The sequence below is a fragment of the Parasteatoda tepidariorum genome, chromosome 3 (genome assembly GCF_043381705.1).
Source record: "Parasteatoda tepidariorum isolate YZ-2023 chromosome 3, CAS_Ptep_4.0, whole genome shotgun sequence".
NCBI classification, from domain to species: Eukaryota; Metazoa; Arthropoda; class Arachnida; order Araneae; family Theridiidae; genus Parasteatoda; species Parasteatoda tepidariorum.
The window spans coordinates 38,697,885-38,715,851 of NC_092206.1; the positions used below are offsets into that span (position 1 = coordinate 38,697,885).

Below are 17,967 nucleotides of genomic sequence, written 5' to 3' on the forward strand. Positions count from 1 at the left end.
TTTAAAAACTCATGTAAAAGTTATAAATACTTTAAAAAACGTAAATATAGAATTTTTATTAAAATTTTCGACTCACTATAATTTAAGCTTTTCTAAATCTTTTAACTAATAATAATTCATTTATTTGTAAGTTTATTTTACTTTGTTTTAATGCGGAATGACAAGAATCATACACACAATTACATGTTTTTTTTATATTATAAAAAACTAATTTAGAGAAGGATTACATGATTTTTATTTATAATTTGGAGAGTAACGAAAGATAAAAAGCCTTAAATTATATTTTTTTCAAAAGAAAAAAACAAACAAAAAAAAAATCTGTAAAATCAGACTGCTCCATATAGTACGTACCCTTCAAGTATAACTAAACTTAAGTGCAGATAATAAGCAGCGGAGACTAAAAAATTGATAATTTAAATTATTATTTTATTGTTTGTTGTTAAAATAGCAAAAAAAGATATTAAGATACAATATAAAACTAATAATATGAACAATCTTTAAACGAACAGTCTTAATCAAAAAAATTCCAAGGTAAAATGCAATTTAAAACAGCTTAACACAGATTGTTACATCATTTAGAGCAAAAATAATCACCCGTTACCTTTTTTTCCAATTTGGACTCAATGTGTCAAGGAAATATTTAATGTCCGTAGACAAGAGTCTTATCTAAACATTAATTATTCTTATCTTTCTAACGCAGACATTGTTTGGATTCAGCGGTATACAGGCACCCCTATCTGCAAGATTTGCTTTGAAATAACATCTTATTTGATACCTTCGGTGTCATTGACCATCTAATAAGAATAATATATATCCATAATAATATTTTATTGGAAACGGGGTACCCATACAGTATTAAGGTATATATAAGAGTTCTTGAGCAATGGAGAATCACCAATCTCATCATGGCTTTCAGTCTAGTAGTAGCAGCTCTAGCAGCTCTTGTAGTTGTATCCCAATCTAAAAGTATAAATGTGAGTATATCTGTGTTTTGTGGTTCTGAGTTTAGTTTAAATGGATTTAAGTAAAAATCGAAAACTTATAAGTTTGTTTAAAAATGATAAGTAATTCTAAAAAAGAAAAGTAATTCTAAATGCATAAATGTGAGTATCTTTGTAGTTTGTGATTATCAGTTTGGTTTAAATGGATTGAAGTAAAAATGGAAAACTAATAAGTATGTTTCAAAATAATAAGTAATTCAAAAAGTATAAATGTGAGTATTTTTCTAGTTTGTGATTATCAGTTTGATTTAAATGGATTGAAGTAAAAATGGACAACTAATAAGTATGTTTAAAAATGATAAGTAATTCTAAAAGTATAAATGTGGGTATATTTGTGGCTAGCAATTATCAGTTCGTTTTAAATGAATTGAAGTAAAAACAGATAACTGATAAATAATTACAAAAATCATAAGTAATTCTAAAAGCATAAACTGAGTATCTCTGCCGTTTGCGATTATCTGTTTGGTTTAAATGAATTGAAGTAAAAATGGAAAACTAATAAGAATTTAAAAATGTCTATTGTTTAAAGTTTTTATATTAAAAAAGAAATAATTTTTATAAACTTAACTATGCTTTATATGATAATAAAACTAAAAGAAGAACTTTAGATAAATTTAAAGCTGAGATAAATTAGTGAATTTTAGGAGAAGAGTTTAACTGTTACTAATATTTTTCTTGTATTATGTTCTTAATACAATTCTGTTATAAATATATTTTTAATATACTCCATTTAATATATTATAATTATTATATTCTATTTAATATATTCTATTTAATATGTTGTACTAAATGCATTAAATAAATTTTTGCAGAATATATTACTTTTGAATTCTTTCCTGCAAAAAATTTCAAATTAAAAGTAAAAAAAGAAACATTTAGCTATTTAATAATTTTTTCTTTACAGGTTCTATAAAAGAACAAAAGGTGTTACTATTTATATAAAATTTTTATAACAGTAAAACAAATACACATTTTATAAATTCAAATAGAGTTTTAATGTTATGAAATTTCAAAATTTTTTAAATGTCATTGAATTATTGTGGAATGTTTAAATTAGCAATTCTTTCAAATGGTTATTTATAAAAAATAAGAAATTTGATTCTTTTCATGCTACTGTAGTTATAAAGCTTAAAATTAATCTTCAAAAATGTATTTATTTTTTAGGACATTGTGTCATTTGATCGCTTCCTGACAGGTAAGGTTTACTGCATTTTATTTTCTAAAACTTTTTTAATTAATTTAATTATTTTTAAATTTCATTTAATTACCAATTAAAAACAAATATGTTAATATGAAACAGTAAAAATATATTTTAAGATATTTTTAAAATCAAAATTAATTCCAGTTTTATAATCTTTTCTTTTCTTTTTATATAGTTGTTGTGAAAAATCGAATTTTTTGTTACAGAAATTGGATACGATGCAATTTGTATTTTTTTATTTATTCAAAATTTGCACTTTTTAACTCAATTGTTTAAGAACTCAATGTATATTTACCTTCTGAAAGTCCTGTACGTACAAAATAGTATTTTTCTCCCCAAAGAAATAAAATTCATTTATTACAATTAGAGTGGTAAATGATGCATTGAAGTTCTTTTTAATTTGAACTTCCTTCAATTTGCTCATTTGCAATATTAAGAAATTCCCAAATGGGGAGCCGGAGTTGATATGTTACTAACGATCAAAAAATTCCAATTTAAAAGCTCTAGCTACTTCTCCCTATTTATTCTTCAATAGTAATCTCCTTCAATTTCACTATTTTTTTAAGCATTTTTAATTAAAAATATCGCATGAAAATTATTTTTATAATAATAATAAGAAGAATCCTTAAGTTTAAGTTGAAGCATCATTTTATCTTATTTTCACAAAGGTCTTAAGCTTTAACAATCATCTTTGAGATTGCAAGCCTAATAAAAGATGTAGTAGATCATTAAAAAATAAGTTTATATACTTAAACACTTTAAACAGTTACGATATTCAGCATACATTAATATATTTTTTTCACAATGGAAGGTACCATATGCGTTCAGTTAAAATATATATGTTTGATTAGTTTTAAATAAAAAAAAGCTTAACTAGCTGAAAAATGTAAATGTTTTACTGCTTGTTCTTAAAGTTAATTTAAGTTGAAACAATTCATTTTTATTTATTTAGATCCTGATGAAGAATTATCTCCTCGAGTTATAGGTGGTAGGGATGCTTTAGAGAAGGAATTTCCATGGATGGTAATGTTTAACACACATTATTTTGACTCAAAATTACTTTATAGTAATATTTTGAATGATGTACATACACACTACCTAGATTTATTTATACACGGAGAAAAAAATTCTGGTAAAATTACCGTACTGTATGGCAATGACAACAACCGATAAAAAAACAATAACAAAATTCAGGTCGATAATACCAAACTATACGACATTTAAATAAGATTTTCCCATTCATATGGTAATGGTTTACCGGAAATTTTGGTTTGCAAAATTATAGTTCCTTATTACCACACGTTTAGTAAAAAATACAAAACTAAAAATTAAATTTAACGAAATAAATGGTTTTAATGCCATGTTCTAAGATGTTTCATGATAAATTGCAAAAATTTACAACATTTATCAAATTTTATCTCATAGTATGAAACCATATTTTATTGTTTATGCAAAAATCATTAAAGCATTTCAGCAAAAATTACCTAGCTTTTTGTACTCCATAGAGCCAGAAACACATTAAAATTTACCATATTCTGGTAGTTATAATGACAATACTTCTTTCTCAGTGTAAGTTTGTCTGAAAAATAAACTTTTTCATTTGCAAATAACATCTTAAATGAAATTTATTCTGAAATCATTTACATGTAGTAATTGATAAAAGTAATAGCAACAGATTAGTACAGGAACTTAACTTGAAGTTTTCCTACTAGCCTACTTAAGTTTTACAAATACTTCTGAAATATTTAAATTTGAATTTCGCAATAAAATTTTTATTGGTATACAACTCTGGAATTATTTTTACAGACTTGCTAACCCCCTTATAGTAAAAAAAATATATAACTCATATTTTTCTTAAAAATATGTATTTAATTTATTCGTCAAAACAAAATGTTTTTCGGAAAGTCTGTAGAACAAGTACAGTGTAAACAGGTTTTATATGCAGTCATTTTAAACAGATGATTACTTCTTCAATTAGTACTAATTACTTTGAAGAAGCGAAAAATATTATAGCAGGCTTAAATTTGGAACTAAATATGTTACATGTCGATAGAGAAGGATAACTATGAATATTTTGATTCAATTAAGACAGAAAAAAACACAAAAAAACCTCTTATTAATTTAATTAAATCACTTAATAAAATAAGTAAGGCTTTTATAATTGTAACTAAAATTCATCAGTTATGTAAACAAAGTGATATAATTAATATCATTAATTTCTTAAATAAACTATTAATTATCGAAAACGCGATTTTGCATAAAAAAATTCTACGTTTTTCTTAAATTTTAAAAATGCTGGAACTTACAATTTTACTATACATTCATATTCATCGCTAAATAGAATATTATAAAATTCAAAACTCATTAAAAATGTTTAATTCATGTAATATTAATGTTGACATAAAAATAAACAAATAATTAATCAGCACGAAATTACATAATATTTTATAAGAAATTAATTTAAAGACCTTTAAAATAATTCAACAATGTAAATAATAAAAGGAACAGAAGTTCTAAAAATGTTTTTATTGATTTTCAGGTAGCACTTCATTATCAGGGTAAATTTGTTTGCAGTTCATTTTTGGTTACTCCAAAAGTAGTGATGACTGCAGCCCATTGTGTCGTTTTGTAAGTATAAAAAATTTAAATAAGTTTTTCTTGAATGGAACTGATATAAAGCACTTTTACGAATGTATCGGTACTTGTAGGGTGTCCTGTAATGTCTGTTCCTAATTGTTTAAGATTTAATAAACCCTTGTCAATGAAGTCAAAAAAATCAAAAATGTGATGAAGTTGAAAGAGAATACACATTATTGAAAAGAATGCAAATTACTATTTAAACATAAAAACAAAATCGCTATAAAAATCTGTCGAGCATCTGTAAGGAAGACGGGATAAAAAAACATTAAAACTAGTTTGATTATTTGTTGTAATTAAGATGGATTTCTAATAATCATCTACTTTGTTTCTTCCGGTTGTATGTAGTTTTAACCAAACCAGCTGTTTCAAATTTGGAAAGAATTCAGCATTTTGCATCTACTATTATTTTTAAAATCAATTTTTAAAATGAATGCAATAAAAATTTTGTTAATATTATTTAAAACATTTAGATGTTAAGACATTGTTATGTATTAAAACATCCGTTTTCCAAAAATTGTGTTATTAAATGCTTTATCTAAACTATTTTTGTAAACGTTTGTGAATGTAGATTCGTATTTAGCTGGTTCAGAAAATTGGTTAAACCATAATATCAATATTTTGAACCTTAATACGACGCAAATTAGCTTCAGCAATAATTGGGTGTTAAATTGAATAATGTCTTCTCTTAAATTGTATCATGTATTCAAATTTAAATAGCATTATAAAAGGGTTCTACTTACACTAAATTTGTACTAATGCAACAAATTTCAATAATATAAGTTACCACGCTCTTAAATTTAACACAGTGCATATTAAGTAAGGATAAATAATGTCAGTAGTAACCATGCCATTTATGATATAAATTATTTATGATATTAATATTTTTAATGATATAAATTGCTGGAAACAGTCTGTTTTTTATTGAAATGTTATTAACAAATTCGAATTGAGATGTTTAAAACATTACAGAAACATTTACTGAATAATTTAGGGATTTTGCCTTGAGGAATTAAAAACATTTTGGTAATTTCCTAATAAAATAAATTTAAATACACCAGGTTCAATTTAATTGCTTAAAATGGAGTAAGTGATAGATGATTTATTCTTTGAAAGCTTATTACCTTTTTTCATTATTAGTGGTCGAGATGTTGAAGATCCTAAAAAATACAATGGATACATTGGAACAATTAATCGAGACGGACCCGATTCAGAGCTTTTATTCGACGAAATTATCGCTCATAAGGAATATGGATCAGGCACTGAATATGACATTGCTTTGATGAAGGTGAGAACTCCAGCTACTCTTTCCGATAACATCCAGACTGTCTGCTTACCCACCAAAGATGCTTTATTTGAAGACATGACAGCCCAGGTTATCGGATGGGGAGTCTCTGAAAAGGGTAGGTTACGTATAGAAGTGTAAAAATATTGTAGAATAATATAAATCGTATAGAAGTGTAAAAATATTGTAAAATAATATAAATCGTACAGAAGAGTAAAAAAATGACGTAAATGACGTAATTGTACAAAAAAAGGATAAAATAATAAAAAGTAAAGTGAGTTTTAAAAATGGTACACCGAGAAAAAAAACAAGAGCAAAACTAATAGAATATACTGAAATTTATTGTGCTTCCGGCTCTATCGGAAAACCAAAAAGCTCAGTAATTTTTACAGAAGCACTTTCATAAGGATTCTGGTAAAATTAACAATAAAATATGGTTTTATAATAAGTGATAAAATTAGGTAAATTGCGGTAAAATTCAGTAATTTTGTCATAATACCTTAGAGCATGGCATAAAAACCTTAAATTTACTTTTCAGTTTTGTATTTTTTACTAGATATGAGGATTTTCAACTTATTATATTAGTGCAAAGTATGGCAAAATGATAGAAAGTGTTTAGAAGTTTAGAAATTAAGTGATATGAAATTGTAACTATAACGAAATTGTTATATACATGCAAAAATGATATAATATATACTGTAAAGAAGTGTTAGTCAACTATTTAAACTGATTTAAAATACAAAAAAATATGTAGAACTGTTTTAAAATGTAAAAAATTTTAGAAAATTAAACAAAATAAATAAAAAACTATTTATGGTATATATGGAGCTAATATTTCACCTTATTAATGTATTTATTATTTCAGGAGGACGAGAATCAGCCAAGACTTTGCAAACTGCTACTGAAAACATCCCAACTAATTCCTTGTGCTCTTTTACTTATGCTATTTTGGGTATTCCTGTTACCAGAAGACATGTCTGTGCTGGCGGAGAACGAGACAAGGGCATTTGCTTCGTAAGTTAAACTTATTATTTTTTTTAATAATAGTTTTTAAATTATTTGTCACGTTACAAATTTACAGATTTCCAAAGAAAAAATCTGATCTTCAATTATTTATCAAGCTAAATCACTAAAAGTTTGATGCTGAAAAAATTGGTTTCCATTAAAGCAGGTTTATTTAAGTTATAAATGTTTCAATATTTAATTTAATGGTACACCTTGCCTTTTCTCAGCATTTTCTAAAGCTAACTAATGGGATTAAATATGCATATAATGAGGAAAAAATTTAGATTTAGTTAAAATATAGATTTGAAAATTTAGATTTAGTTAAAATAGAATTAATATAAAGATTTTTTCCATTGTGATTAGAATTATACATTCTTTGTAAATGGTAAATAAAAATGAAAAAACTTATATAATTAATTTATATTAAATTTTTCAGGGGAATAAAAACATCTCATCACGGACTCATAACATTTATATTATGGGAAATGAAAATTTAAAATCGATAATTGCCCAAATTTTGTTTAGTTATTATTATTTGGTGTGTGTTATTTTTTACAAACACATTACGAGAAACTAATTGTTTAAAATAATAATAGTAAAGATGACAGAAAAATATATTAAAATTGGTTGAAATTTGAGCAAAATGCGAAAATATATACCAGATGAAAATGAAAAAAGTACATTGAGTACAGAGAGTTGAGTACAAAATCAATGGTTAAAAATCTCCATAATGATTTCTGAAAATTGCAGTTTGAAGAAGTTTGAGTCAAAAAGTAGTCAAATAGTTTGCGTGTTGGGCACGGAGCCATTTTGCAACATCAATAATTTTTAAAATTTTTTCATTTTAAGCTTTGTATGGAGAAGTTCATAAACAGCAGTTTTGCTGTGAAGCGAATTTAATAAGTTTAAAATAATCCAATCGAATCTAAAAAAGCAACTAACACAGAAAGCTGTACTGCATTATTTCGGACAATCATTCTGTCATGAAATCACGTGGTTTTTGATGAAACGTAAACTCTCAACCGAGAGTCAAAACTGTTTCTTTACTCGTGTGTTCGATCAGGGTATTCTAAGAGTTCTCTAAAAGCTTTTGTTTTATCTGATTTTAAATTTCTTTGCAAAATAAGACAGGACGGTACAGGGTTTGGTGTACTTGAAAGCCCGGATCCTAATTCTAATGATAACTGTGAATTGATTTTCCTTTCTTTTTCAAATTTCCTAATCCATTGTGTTAATTAATACGTAGCACTGAGCCTAATGCTTTTCACAAAATTTGTACCCTCAAACTAGTGACGATGGTAATTCTTTCTACGAAATGTTCTCCGGGAGCATTTCCCAAGAAACGGTTTCGTCAAAAACGAAGATCATTTCCTGAATTTTGATCATTCAGTTTTTAAAAGTGCATCTGTATGTCTTTTAGGGTGATTCTGGAGGCCCCCTTGTTGCTCTGAATGAGACTAAACCCGTTGCAATTGGTGTAGCATCTTTTGTATCTAGAAGGGGTTGTGCTCAACCATTCATTCCTGCAGTATATACTCGTGTTGCTTCTTATATGGATTGGATCACAGAGAAAATGGGAGAGGATGCTAAGGATCTTTGCATCATCCCCAAAACATCTCAATCAAGAAGACGAGGATGAAACTTGATGAAGATGATATTTCTCATCAGTTTCTTGCTCAAGGAATTCCTCCTATCGCTATTCCGCTTTCCTTTTTTGTATGATTTTGCAATTATTTTGTAAAGGATTTTTTTAAGTTGCTTTTTAATAAATATTTTGCTACTTTACGAAATATTTGGCTGATTATTTGGTTATTTTTCCAATTTATTTTAGTCTCCAAACTTGTGAGATGCTGCGAAAAGTTTTAGTATGCGAATAATTGATAATTCAAGCGAGGTGTCACAGAGTTTCATGAGATACAAAGTGTTTTGGGCGCATTTTTGCCTTTTATCTGTAGAAAAGAATATATTTGTTTTAAAAAAGCAAGAAGGGCGATATTTTCTACAAATAACCCCAGATTAAAATCATCAGCTTTTAAATTTTATTTAAATAAAGAACTTGCCTATTTAGCTAAAGATAGAGAACTGTGCTTTAAAAGTGCTTCATAGAAAGGTAGGTATATTTAATATGTTTGTTCTAATTATTTGATTAAGTCTTATTTGTATTTATATTTATTTTGAAAAAGTGAAAGCTAATTTTTTTTCTCTTGAGTAGCAGTATGACATGATTTAGATTATGTCATTGCGTTTTTTATGATTTTATTAGAATCCTATTTTCTGAATTATATGGTAATTTTTATTGATTTGTTTATTGAATTTTAGATTTTTTCCTATAAATATTTTATTAAGCTAGTTTGTAAATTAGTAAAAAGTAAGAAAATATAAAGACTTATTAAATTTACTATTTGTTATTACTCAAAATGCTTCAATAACAGTGTTCAAAAAATAATAATTAATAATTGTTTTGACTTAAAAGAATATTTATAATATTTTTAATGAAGAAAAACCACGATATAAAGTGGCATTTTTTAAAGTTTAAAAGACAAATTAAATTACTAGAATAACTTTCAGTTTGAAGCAGCGCAAAGTTTACAAGCATTATAAATAAAATTTTTTTAAAAAAAATTGACCTAAGAATTCATGTATTATTAAAAATAGGATATAAATAAATAAAGAAATAAATGAACTGTTATATCATACATTAGATAAATTGTGAGTTAAATTTATTATTTTAATAAAATTTTGTTCAAACTTAATAACCGATAAGTATTTTAAAATATCAATTAATTTATCCTTTTTTTCAAATTTTCGAACAGTGTTAAGCATTTAATCTTTTTAACTTTGTATTGAGGGTAAATATATCTCAAATTAATGCTCATTATATTGAAAAATTAATGCGAATTAGATTATATTAAGAGCTCTTTTTTATGCATAACCTGTTTTTGCTACATTGCCAGTAAAGTGGTTTAAAAAACATTTTTATCTCATATTTTTTAGTCAAATATTTATCGTTCTATTTATTCTGCCGAATAAGTTTTACCCTTTTTTCTTTAACAAGTGTTGCTTTTTCAGGGTGACTCTGGTGGCCCTCTCGTGGCATTGAATGAAACCAAACCAGTGGCTATTGGAGTTGCATCTTTTGGTTCCTTTTTGGGTTGTGCAGCACCTCGAGTACCTGCTGTGTATACTTCAACTGCATCATACACCGACTGGATTATGGAAAATATGGGATCTGATGCAGACGACCTCTGCTTTGTGAACAGAACTTCCGGAAGCACAAGACGATGGTGGGGCTAGAATACGAACGGGAAACAAATTAAACTAGGAATTTTGAATTGAATATGGACTGAATTAACTGTTGAATACGTATTTTTTTGTAGTAGAAAAGCAATTTATTTATTTTGTTTGAAATTTTGGTGAATGATTTCGACTTTGTTTTGTACAGTATTTATTGTGTTGCTTTTATATGGGATGCTTGTTTGGTAAATTAATAAATCTGCCTTGATCGTATCTGTACTTGTCTTATTTTTGTTCAGTGTAAATGAAATTTACGTAAATCGATTGTTGTTAGAAATACAAAGCGACTAGAACATGAAAATTGTTATGATCATGGGTGTTTTAGAATATTTCATAATTATCATTTTATCTTTACGCCATTTAAGCAATATTCACAATACACATTAACCACGCTGCAATTTTTCGTATTTTTATAACACTTTGTTATTATGATTCTTATGTTCGACAATGACTACTTATGCATCTTTATCTACTGAATGATTTAACTATTTAAATTAATGTTTTTTTCAGATAAACAAAAATCACGGAAAATAATTTTTTTGGGGAAAACTTGCGATATATAAAAAATATTACATGTGAGATCCTTCTCATTTAAAGAAAAATTAGAAATCAATACCAGATCTTAAAATTTAAATTGGTATAAGTACCTTGCATTTATTTTAATAGAAGACCTTGGGAATACTTAGAGCTCTTGTTATCAAGAGGACTTTATCGAAAAAATAAAAAAAATTATTTCTCATTCGTAAAATTTCTTTCCTTTGATAGCACAATCGTTACAATTTTCCTTTAAAAATCGTCATCGCATTTTGATGAATAATAATTTTTTTAATATTAAATAATTGTTAAAGGGATAAAGCAAAAGTTTTTGAATAAATCTTTTTGGAAGCATGGTTTCAAAAATTATCATCAAGCATAAAATATATGGTCTATTCTTGTATAAACTATTTTTAATGTGACCAAAATTATTCCTCATTAATTAAAATATTGAGTTTTTATAATTTTTACATTTACTACTTGTTTTATGCCATTTTATTTCAGAACAAGCAAAATCATATTATATAAATTATAAAAAAGTAACACAAGATAAAATACAAAATTAAATGATAACAAAATGGGGCATCAAAAATACTTTGAAGGAGGTAATTATGCGAATACAAGAGAAAGAAATAGACATTTCTTCATTTAGGAAGGAATACACTTGCTCTAACAGTATACAATAACACAAATTCTCGACAGTAAATACATTAGAAACATTGAAGAATGGCTGAGTCAGGAGATCGGTAATTATAAATCCGCTTTCTTTGCCGGCGATTACTATAGAAAGCTTTCAAACTCTCTCTGCATTGGAGTGTACAATTATGGTAGTTATAGCATCCTACTACGAATCCGGAGGTCCTTGGTTTGAATTCTGCTGGCAGCCAACAAACATCTCTCTCACCTATTTCTCCCTCGAAATGCATTTTGCTCAAGATGAGTAAATGCTGTTCCAATTTTGAAAACACTGGGTTTTTAAATTCGACTACTATTTGTTACGGAGCAATTTCGACAAATTTTTGTTCAATTTTGAGAAACCCTTTTTTACATTGGGATTTCGTAGAGTTGATTAATACCAATTTATTACTTATTTAAATTTGTTTCTCTCCCTGTACGAAGGAGAGGTATTCAAGTAATAGAACACATATTTTAAGTGAATAATTTAAATTTTCAAAAGAAAAATTGTTTTAAGAAACAATAATTATTGTGAAGATATCATGGGGGTTGGTGAGTGGTAGTGAGCAGGGAGAGTGATCACCTAGTTCAATTTAAATTTCAGTTATCATGCATAGTACTGAATAAATATAAGTTATGCAAGTATTAAATTTCAAAATGATATTTTAAAAACAATATTTTTACTTTGGAATCACTGTTAAAAGATTCCTAGGTATTCACTTGGGGCATTTTTAAAACTTGATGTGTGATAGTTGTACTAAAATCTATTCCTCAGAAAAATATCTGAGAATGGGTGCTTGGAACTAATTATTTATTCCCAATCAACTCTTTTGAGTTAGCGGTGTTGGTTTGGAAAATAGTAAATTCTTTCTCAGCATGGATTATTTTAGAAATTCAAATAGTAATGAGAAACACGCAAAGCACTGCTATATATTTATAATTATAAATGTATGCATAATGCATGTAAAGAAGGAAACAATCTTATTATAATACGAAAAATATCTGAAAATAAAAAAGATAAAATATCGTATTTAATTAATGAAAAAGGTTGCGTTCTGCAGAGGAGAATGAAATAACGGCTTAAACTAATGGCGTGGTTGGGATTGTGATATTTGCAGTTATATAATATAATTATATAATGTATACGCAGAAAACGAAAGATTTTATATGTTACCCGCAAAGTATGAAGCACCGGCATTCTATAAAATGCCTAGGCATTGTATGAAATGCCGGATGTTTTTAGGCAAGGTATGAAATATGAGAATTATTCGATACTTTCCCCAGGCATTGGATATAATACCTAGGCATTTTATATAATGACAAATGCTATTTAGGCAAAGCATGAAAAAAAACGTCTTGATGAGGTTATTATGTAAATAATGCTCATTTCTCAAAAATAAAAATGTTATACTGAAAAAATAATGAGAGTGCTATTAAAAAAAGTTTATTCGAAATGCGTAAGAAAAATGAAAATTGTACAAAACATAATTTATGCCTTTCTTATTAAAGGAAACAAAATTTCGTATAAAAAATTCACATTTAAGTCACAATTATTTTCAGTTTAGAAACAAATATTGCACAAAATATAAATTTGATCACCTTTACTAGCATGGTCAAAGAAGATTTTATACTTTGCCGGTTTCTTATTTGGCATTGTATAGAATTTTTGGCATCTACAAAATTTTCGTATAAAAAATTCACATTTAAGTCACAATTATTTTCAGTTTAGAAACAAATATTGCACAAAATATCCATTTCAACACCTTTACTATCATAGCCAGAGAAGATTTTATACTTTGCCGGTTTTTCATTTGGCATTCTATAGAATTTTTGGCATCTACAAAATTTTCGTTAAAAAATTCACATTTAAGTCACAATTATTTTCAGTTAAGAAACAAATATTGCACAAAATATCCATTTCAGCACCTTTACTAGCATGGCCACGGAAGATTTTATACTTTGCCGGTTTCTCATTTGGCTTTCTATAGAATGCCTGTGTGAAATATAAATCATTTCATACATTGCAGGCTGGTTTTAGGTATTATATACAATGCCTAGGCATTCTATAGAATGCCGGATTTCAAACTTTGCCGGTAACATATACAATAAAAGTTGAAATTTCTGTAAATAAGCAAGACGTAGTATTGAAGATATTAATAAAACAAATATGTTGCGTAGAAGCAAAACAACAGCCGGTTTAAAATAATGACATAATTCACGTTGCAAAATATTTAAAAGTATAAATATTTGTATAATGTGTATAAAGAAGGGAACGATTTCTTAATTGAAAATAAAGAAGCTAAAGTTTTGCATTTAAGTAGTGAAAGAGTCTTGCAGATGAAGATGAAATATTGGTTCAAAATATTGAAATTGAATATAGAATTGATAAATATATCTAAAATATAGTTTATAAAGCTTAAATTTTGTAAATGTATTTAACATTGGAGGTAAAATAAGTAAAATGATAAAGATAATGTTGTCGAAATTTGGATATGTCGGATATAAATAAGTGGGTAATTATTTTGATTTAGATATCTAAATATTTGTAACGTAGCAAGTATAGCATACGCAAGATCACTAAAATTTCGGAAATAATTTTTAAGAAATGGGATTCTGTAATATGCTTTTCGTTGGCTAATAAAAGCCAGCATTCATTTTTACTCTTAAAAAAAGTTAATTCGAAGTTTAGGTTCGAGCTTAAAGAGTTAGGACACTTTACAATTACAAAAAAACATGTTTAAAGGCAGCTGAAGTTTTATGATCAGGAGGGAAAATATCCTCCTATTAGAATATTAAATTCCTGTGCAAATAGTCCACTACTTGCGTCCAGAAAACTTATTTAATCTATTTATATTGAAGCTTAGAAGCTATATATTTCAAGTTGAAAGAACTCATAACCCGAACAAATCTTTACCGATTCATTTTGAATTTAAACTAAACTGAATATTATCAACTGCCTTATTTTCATAGAAATATATTTTTTCATAAAAAATTTTCTGGAAATTTTTTATTTCAATAAATGTATTTCTTTATTTTTAAAAAATACATGTTTTAAAATGATTTTAGCATTTTAACACTGTTAATGTTTTATGATCAGAAAAACTATCTCAGGATCTATTCGAATATTGAATTCTTGCGCAAATATTCCACTACTTGCGTCCAGAAAACTTAAAAGCTATTTGTGTAAAAGTTATATTTTTCAAGTTGGTTGAACTCTTAACCTAAATAAATTCATTCGAATATAAACTAAACGGAATATTATCAACAGCCTTATTTTCATAGAAATATTTACTTATATATAACTTATTTCATGGAAATATATGAAAGTTGTATTTTTCAAGTTGGCCGAACTCATAACCCAAATAAATTCATTCGAATTTAAACTAAATTAAATATTATCAACTGCCTTATTTTCATAGAAGTATTTTTTTTTATTCCAGACTTCTTTTAGTAAGAAACGTTTTGAAAATTTTTCATTTGAATTTATTTACTTATTTATTTTTTTTTACAAAAAAATGTATTATTGCAGAAATTTTACACATTGAAGATCCTAGAGAATTTATAATTATTTGCACTGTCATTAGGTAGTTTTCCAGTTTAAGACATTTTCCAATCCAAAAACATTTACTTTGAGGATTAATTAATTGTTTTAATAATTATTGTATATAGGGCTGGGATAGCCTGGTTGATAGGGGGGGGGGTCCATGTCCAACAGGTCATGAACTCGATTCTCACCGGCCGAAAACGCTAAATCTGTCGGGTCACACAGTCCTTCATGTTTCCATAACAAATCATATCTCTGGAGTTACTGAATCGAAGCTTGATCGTTCTCTGGTTCAGGTCAAAAATACGATCTATGGGTGAATGGATATATGAATGCATCCGCCCTACAAAGGGCTGTGACGTGTGTGTGGCTGAAGACGTATTCTTAGCAATGAATGGCGCCATTGAAAAACAAGAAACGCTCCCTCCGCCTTTCATTCGCTTGGTTTTCCCAAGCAGGCTTGCTAGTATTTGTCAAGTAGCATTAGAAACAACAACTTATTGCATATATCTATATTTACATCTTGCTCTGTGCCTTCCATGTCTTTAATATGTATGCTGAACAAAAAACACGGTAGTTTAAGCTAACTTGCAATATAAGCTGACTTGGACACCAATTAGAATTATTCAATGTGGCCAATATGGTAGGTAGAATAAAAGACTAAGATAAATATATAGTGCTCAAAGAAAAAACAAAACTGAACACCCTGACTAGCTTTTGATTTAATGTTTGGATCTTCACGTACCAGGACTCAAATTTAATGAACAAAAATTGATGACCTCAAATAAAATTATGTAAAAAATATTATGTAAAAACCTGTATATATTTTGCAATTAAAATATTTTAGACTATTATTGAATAAAATAATAAAAAATAGTAAATATTTATCTAAAGTTATTTTTTTGCATGCGATTGTCTTAGGCTAAACGGATTTGGATTTATAACTGTGTGCATAAATTTTTAAATTTGCTTGGAAAGTTCTTGATTTGGCGAAATACCCAAAAAATAAAATTAACATTAAGGGCTTCAAACTAAAAACAGCTCTCCTGACCAAACTGTTGTGATCTATTTCCCAGATTGCGGCTACTCTATATTTCGGGAGTCGAAATAGTAATCTATCGAGGAAAAGGTATTTTTATTCAGTAAATTGCGTTTTTGAGTCTGATTTTGTAACTTGAAATATTGTTAGCATTAATTGATTAATTGATAGGCATATTTGAAGTCACAACCTAGAAAGACTCAGATTGAATCTAAAAACGTGAAGATCTGATCATTATAGATCAAAAGTTATTCAGGGTGATTCGTTCATTTATTTACTTTTCTTACTCACTGCAAATCCTACTGAAAGCAAAGCATCATCAAAGGAAAATTGTGTAGCTTCCATTTTCTTGTATCCCTTTGGAAAAATTATTTTTTTCAGTTCACTAGTCGTATAATAAAGTATTTTTTAAATTTTATTTTATTTTTCTCATCACAATTATGCACTTATTTTTCTCATCACATCACTAGTATACAAAACTTAACGGAAACTTAATTTTACGAAACGCAAAACCTAGGACTTTTCAAATGAACTAATCTTAAGAATTTAACACAATCACTTTGGCAGTTATAAGGTTCGACATCAGGTATTAGTCTAATCCAGTGTTTCCCAAACTTATGATTTTTGTGTACCCTTTCCAAATTTTTCGTAACTCTGTGTACCACTAATAAAAAAAATGAATGCATTTTTTACGATGAAAAAATTACACAAAAGTTAAAAATCGCAACTGGCTGTTGGTACCACTAATTATGAACTGTTAACTCTGCAAAAAATAGGCAATAGAAGTTTGTTGCAAGATATTTCGCATAAGAACGCGTACCTCCACTGAACTGTTCCCGTACCCCTGGGGGTACGCGTACCACACTTTGGGAAATACTGGTCTAATCTATAACAACTAAGTAAAAAGGTTTGGGATATTAACTGTAGCTAGCATTGCGAGAAAGAATTTTGAATTGTTACAGAGATAATGAGTTGTTGCATTTTAAGATTTCTAGGTGAGTATACGTGGCATTACTACACTATAGCTTATAAAAATATTTTTATAAAAAAGTTATAGAACAAAAATTAAATTCTAAGAAAAATTAAACAAAAACTTAAAATAAAACATTGTAGGGACACAAGAGGATGGAAGGAAACACCATCACGAAGAGTTCAGTATTTTAATTATACACATCCATTTAACAATAATGAGTAACAACATAACATTGACGTAAATAGAAAGTAACTTAATGTTTTACCCAAACAGATTGGGGTAAAAGGCTATCAGGGTAGGTTCGGGTAGCTCATCTTGGGTCATCTCACTTGGTAAGAGTCAAAACGAAGACTATTGTTATTGTTTTTGCGGATAGAGAGGTAGCGCCATCTGTTGCTACGAATTAACTATTTGCTACAAAATTGCATATTTTTGAACAATAATTTTTAAATTAACTAGTGTTGTATTATTTAAGTCAGAATTAAGAATGTTAATTTTGATTCATTTATAAACCTTATTCTGCACACTGTAAAAATTTCCGGATCAAGTTACGGTATAAAGTACCGGCACTTTGGGTGCATCATATGTAATGCATTTTACCGTTAGATCTATTTTTACAATAAAATATTATCGTAATTTTTGTAGTAATATTTATTTAATTTAAATCATTCAGTGATTTTACGACAATCATTATTCTGAAAATTACGGTTTATCAGTTTTTCTTTTGTTCCGTAACATGTTTCAATAAAATTGGATTTTAGTTTTTTCACTAAGAACCG

At 27.3% G+C, this 17,967-nt stretch overlaps 1 protein-coding gene across 2 annotated transcripts; it reads left to right on the top strand.

The window, feature by feature from the left end:
• Window positions 1–699: 699 nt before the first annotated feature.
• On the top strand, window positions 700–10,634 carry LOC107447435 (chymotrypsin-C). 2 transcript variants are annotated; one of them, XM_016062355.3, is made up of 7 exons: window positions 700–974; window positions 2,166–2,196; window positions 3,155–3,225; window positions 4,742–4,830; window positions 5,980–6,242; window positions 6,990–7,138; window positions 10,199–10,634. In XM_016062355.3, exons 1-7 carry the CDS (start codon window positions 906–908, stop codon window positions 10,421–10,423), a joined length of 897 nt encoding a protein of 298 aa, XP_015917841.1. In that variant the 5' UTR covers window positions 700–905; the 3' UTR covers window positions 10,424–10,634. The 2 variants fall into 2 exon arrangements, with proteins under 2 accessions (XP_015917841.1, XP_015917849.1); XM_016062363.3 differs by lacking the exon at window positions 10,199–10,634 and adding an exon at window positions 8,550–8,919 and having other exon boundaries at window positions 706–974.
• The last annotated feature ends 7,333 nt before the right edge of the window (window positions 10,635–17,967 follow it).

Bases quoted from the DNA above. Each gene is read 5' to 3' on its own strand.
- LOC107447435 (XM_016062355.3), top strand. From the start codon at position 906: ATGGCTTTCAGTCTAGTAGTAGCAGCTCTAGCAGCTCTTGTAGTTGTA. The intron at 3,226-4,741 runs GTAATGTTTAAC...ATTGATTTTCAG, and splicing joins AGAAGGAATTTCCATGGATG to GTAGCACTTCATTATCAGGG. The intron at 4,831-5,979 runs GTAAGTATAAAA...TTTCATTATTAG, and splicing joins GCAGCCCATTGTGTCGTTTT to TGGTCGAGATGTTGAAGATC.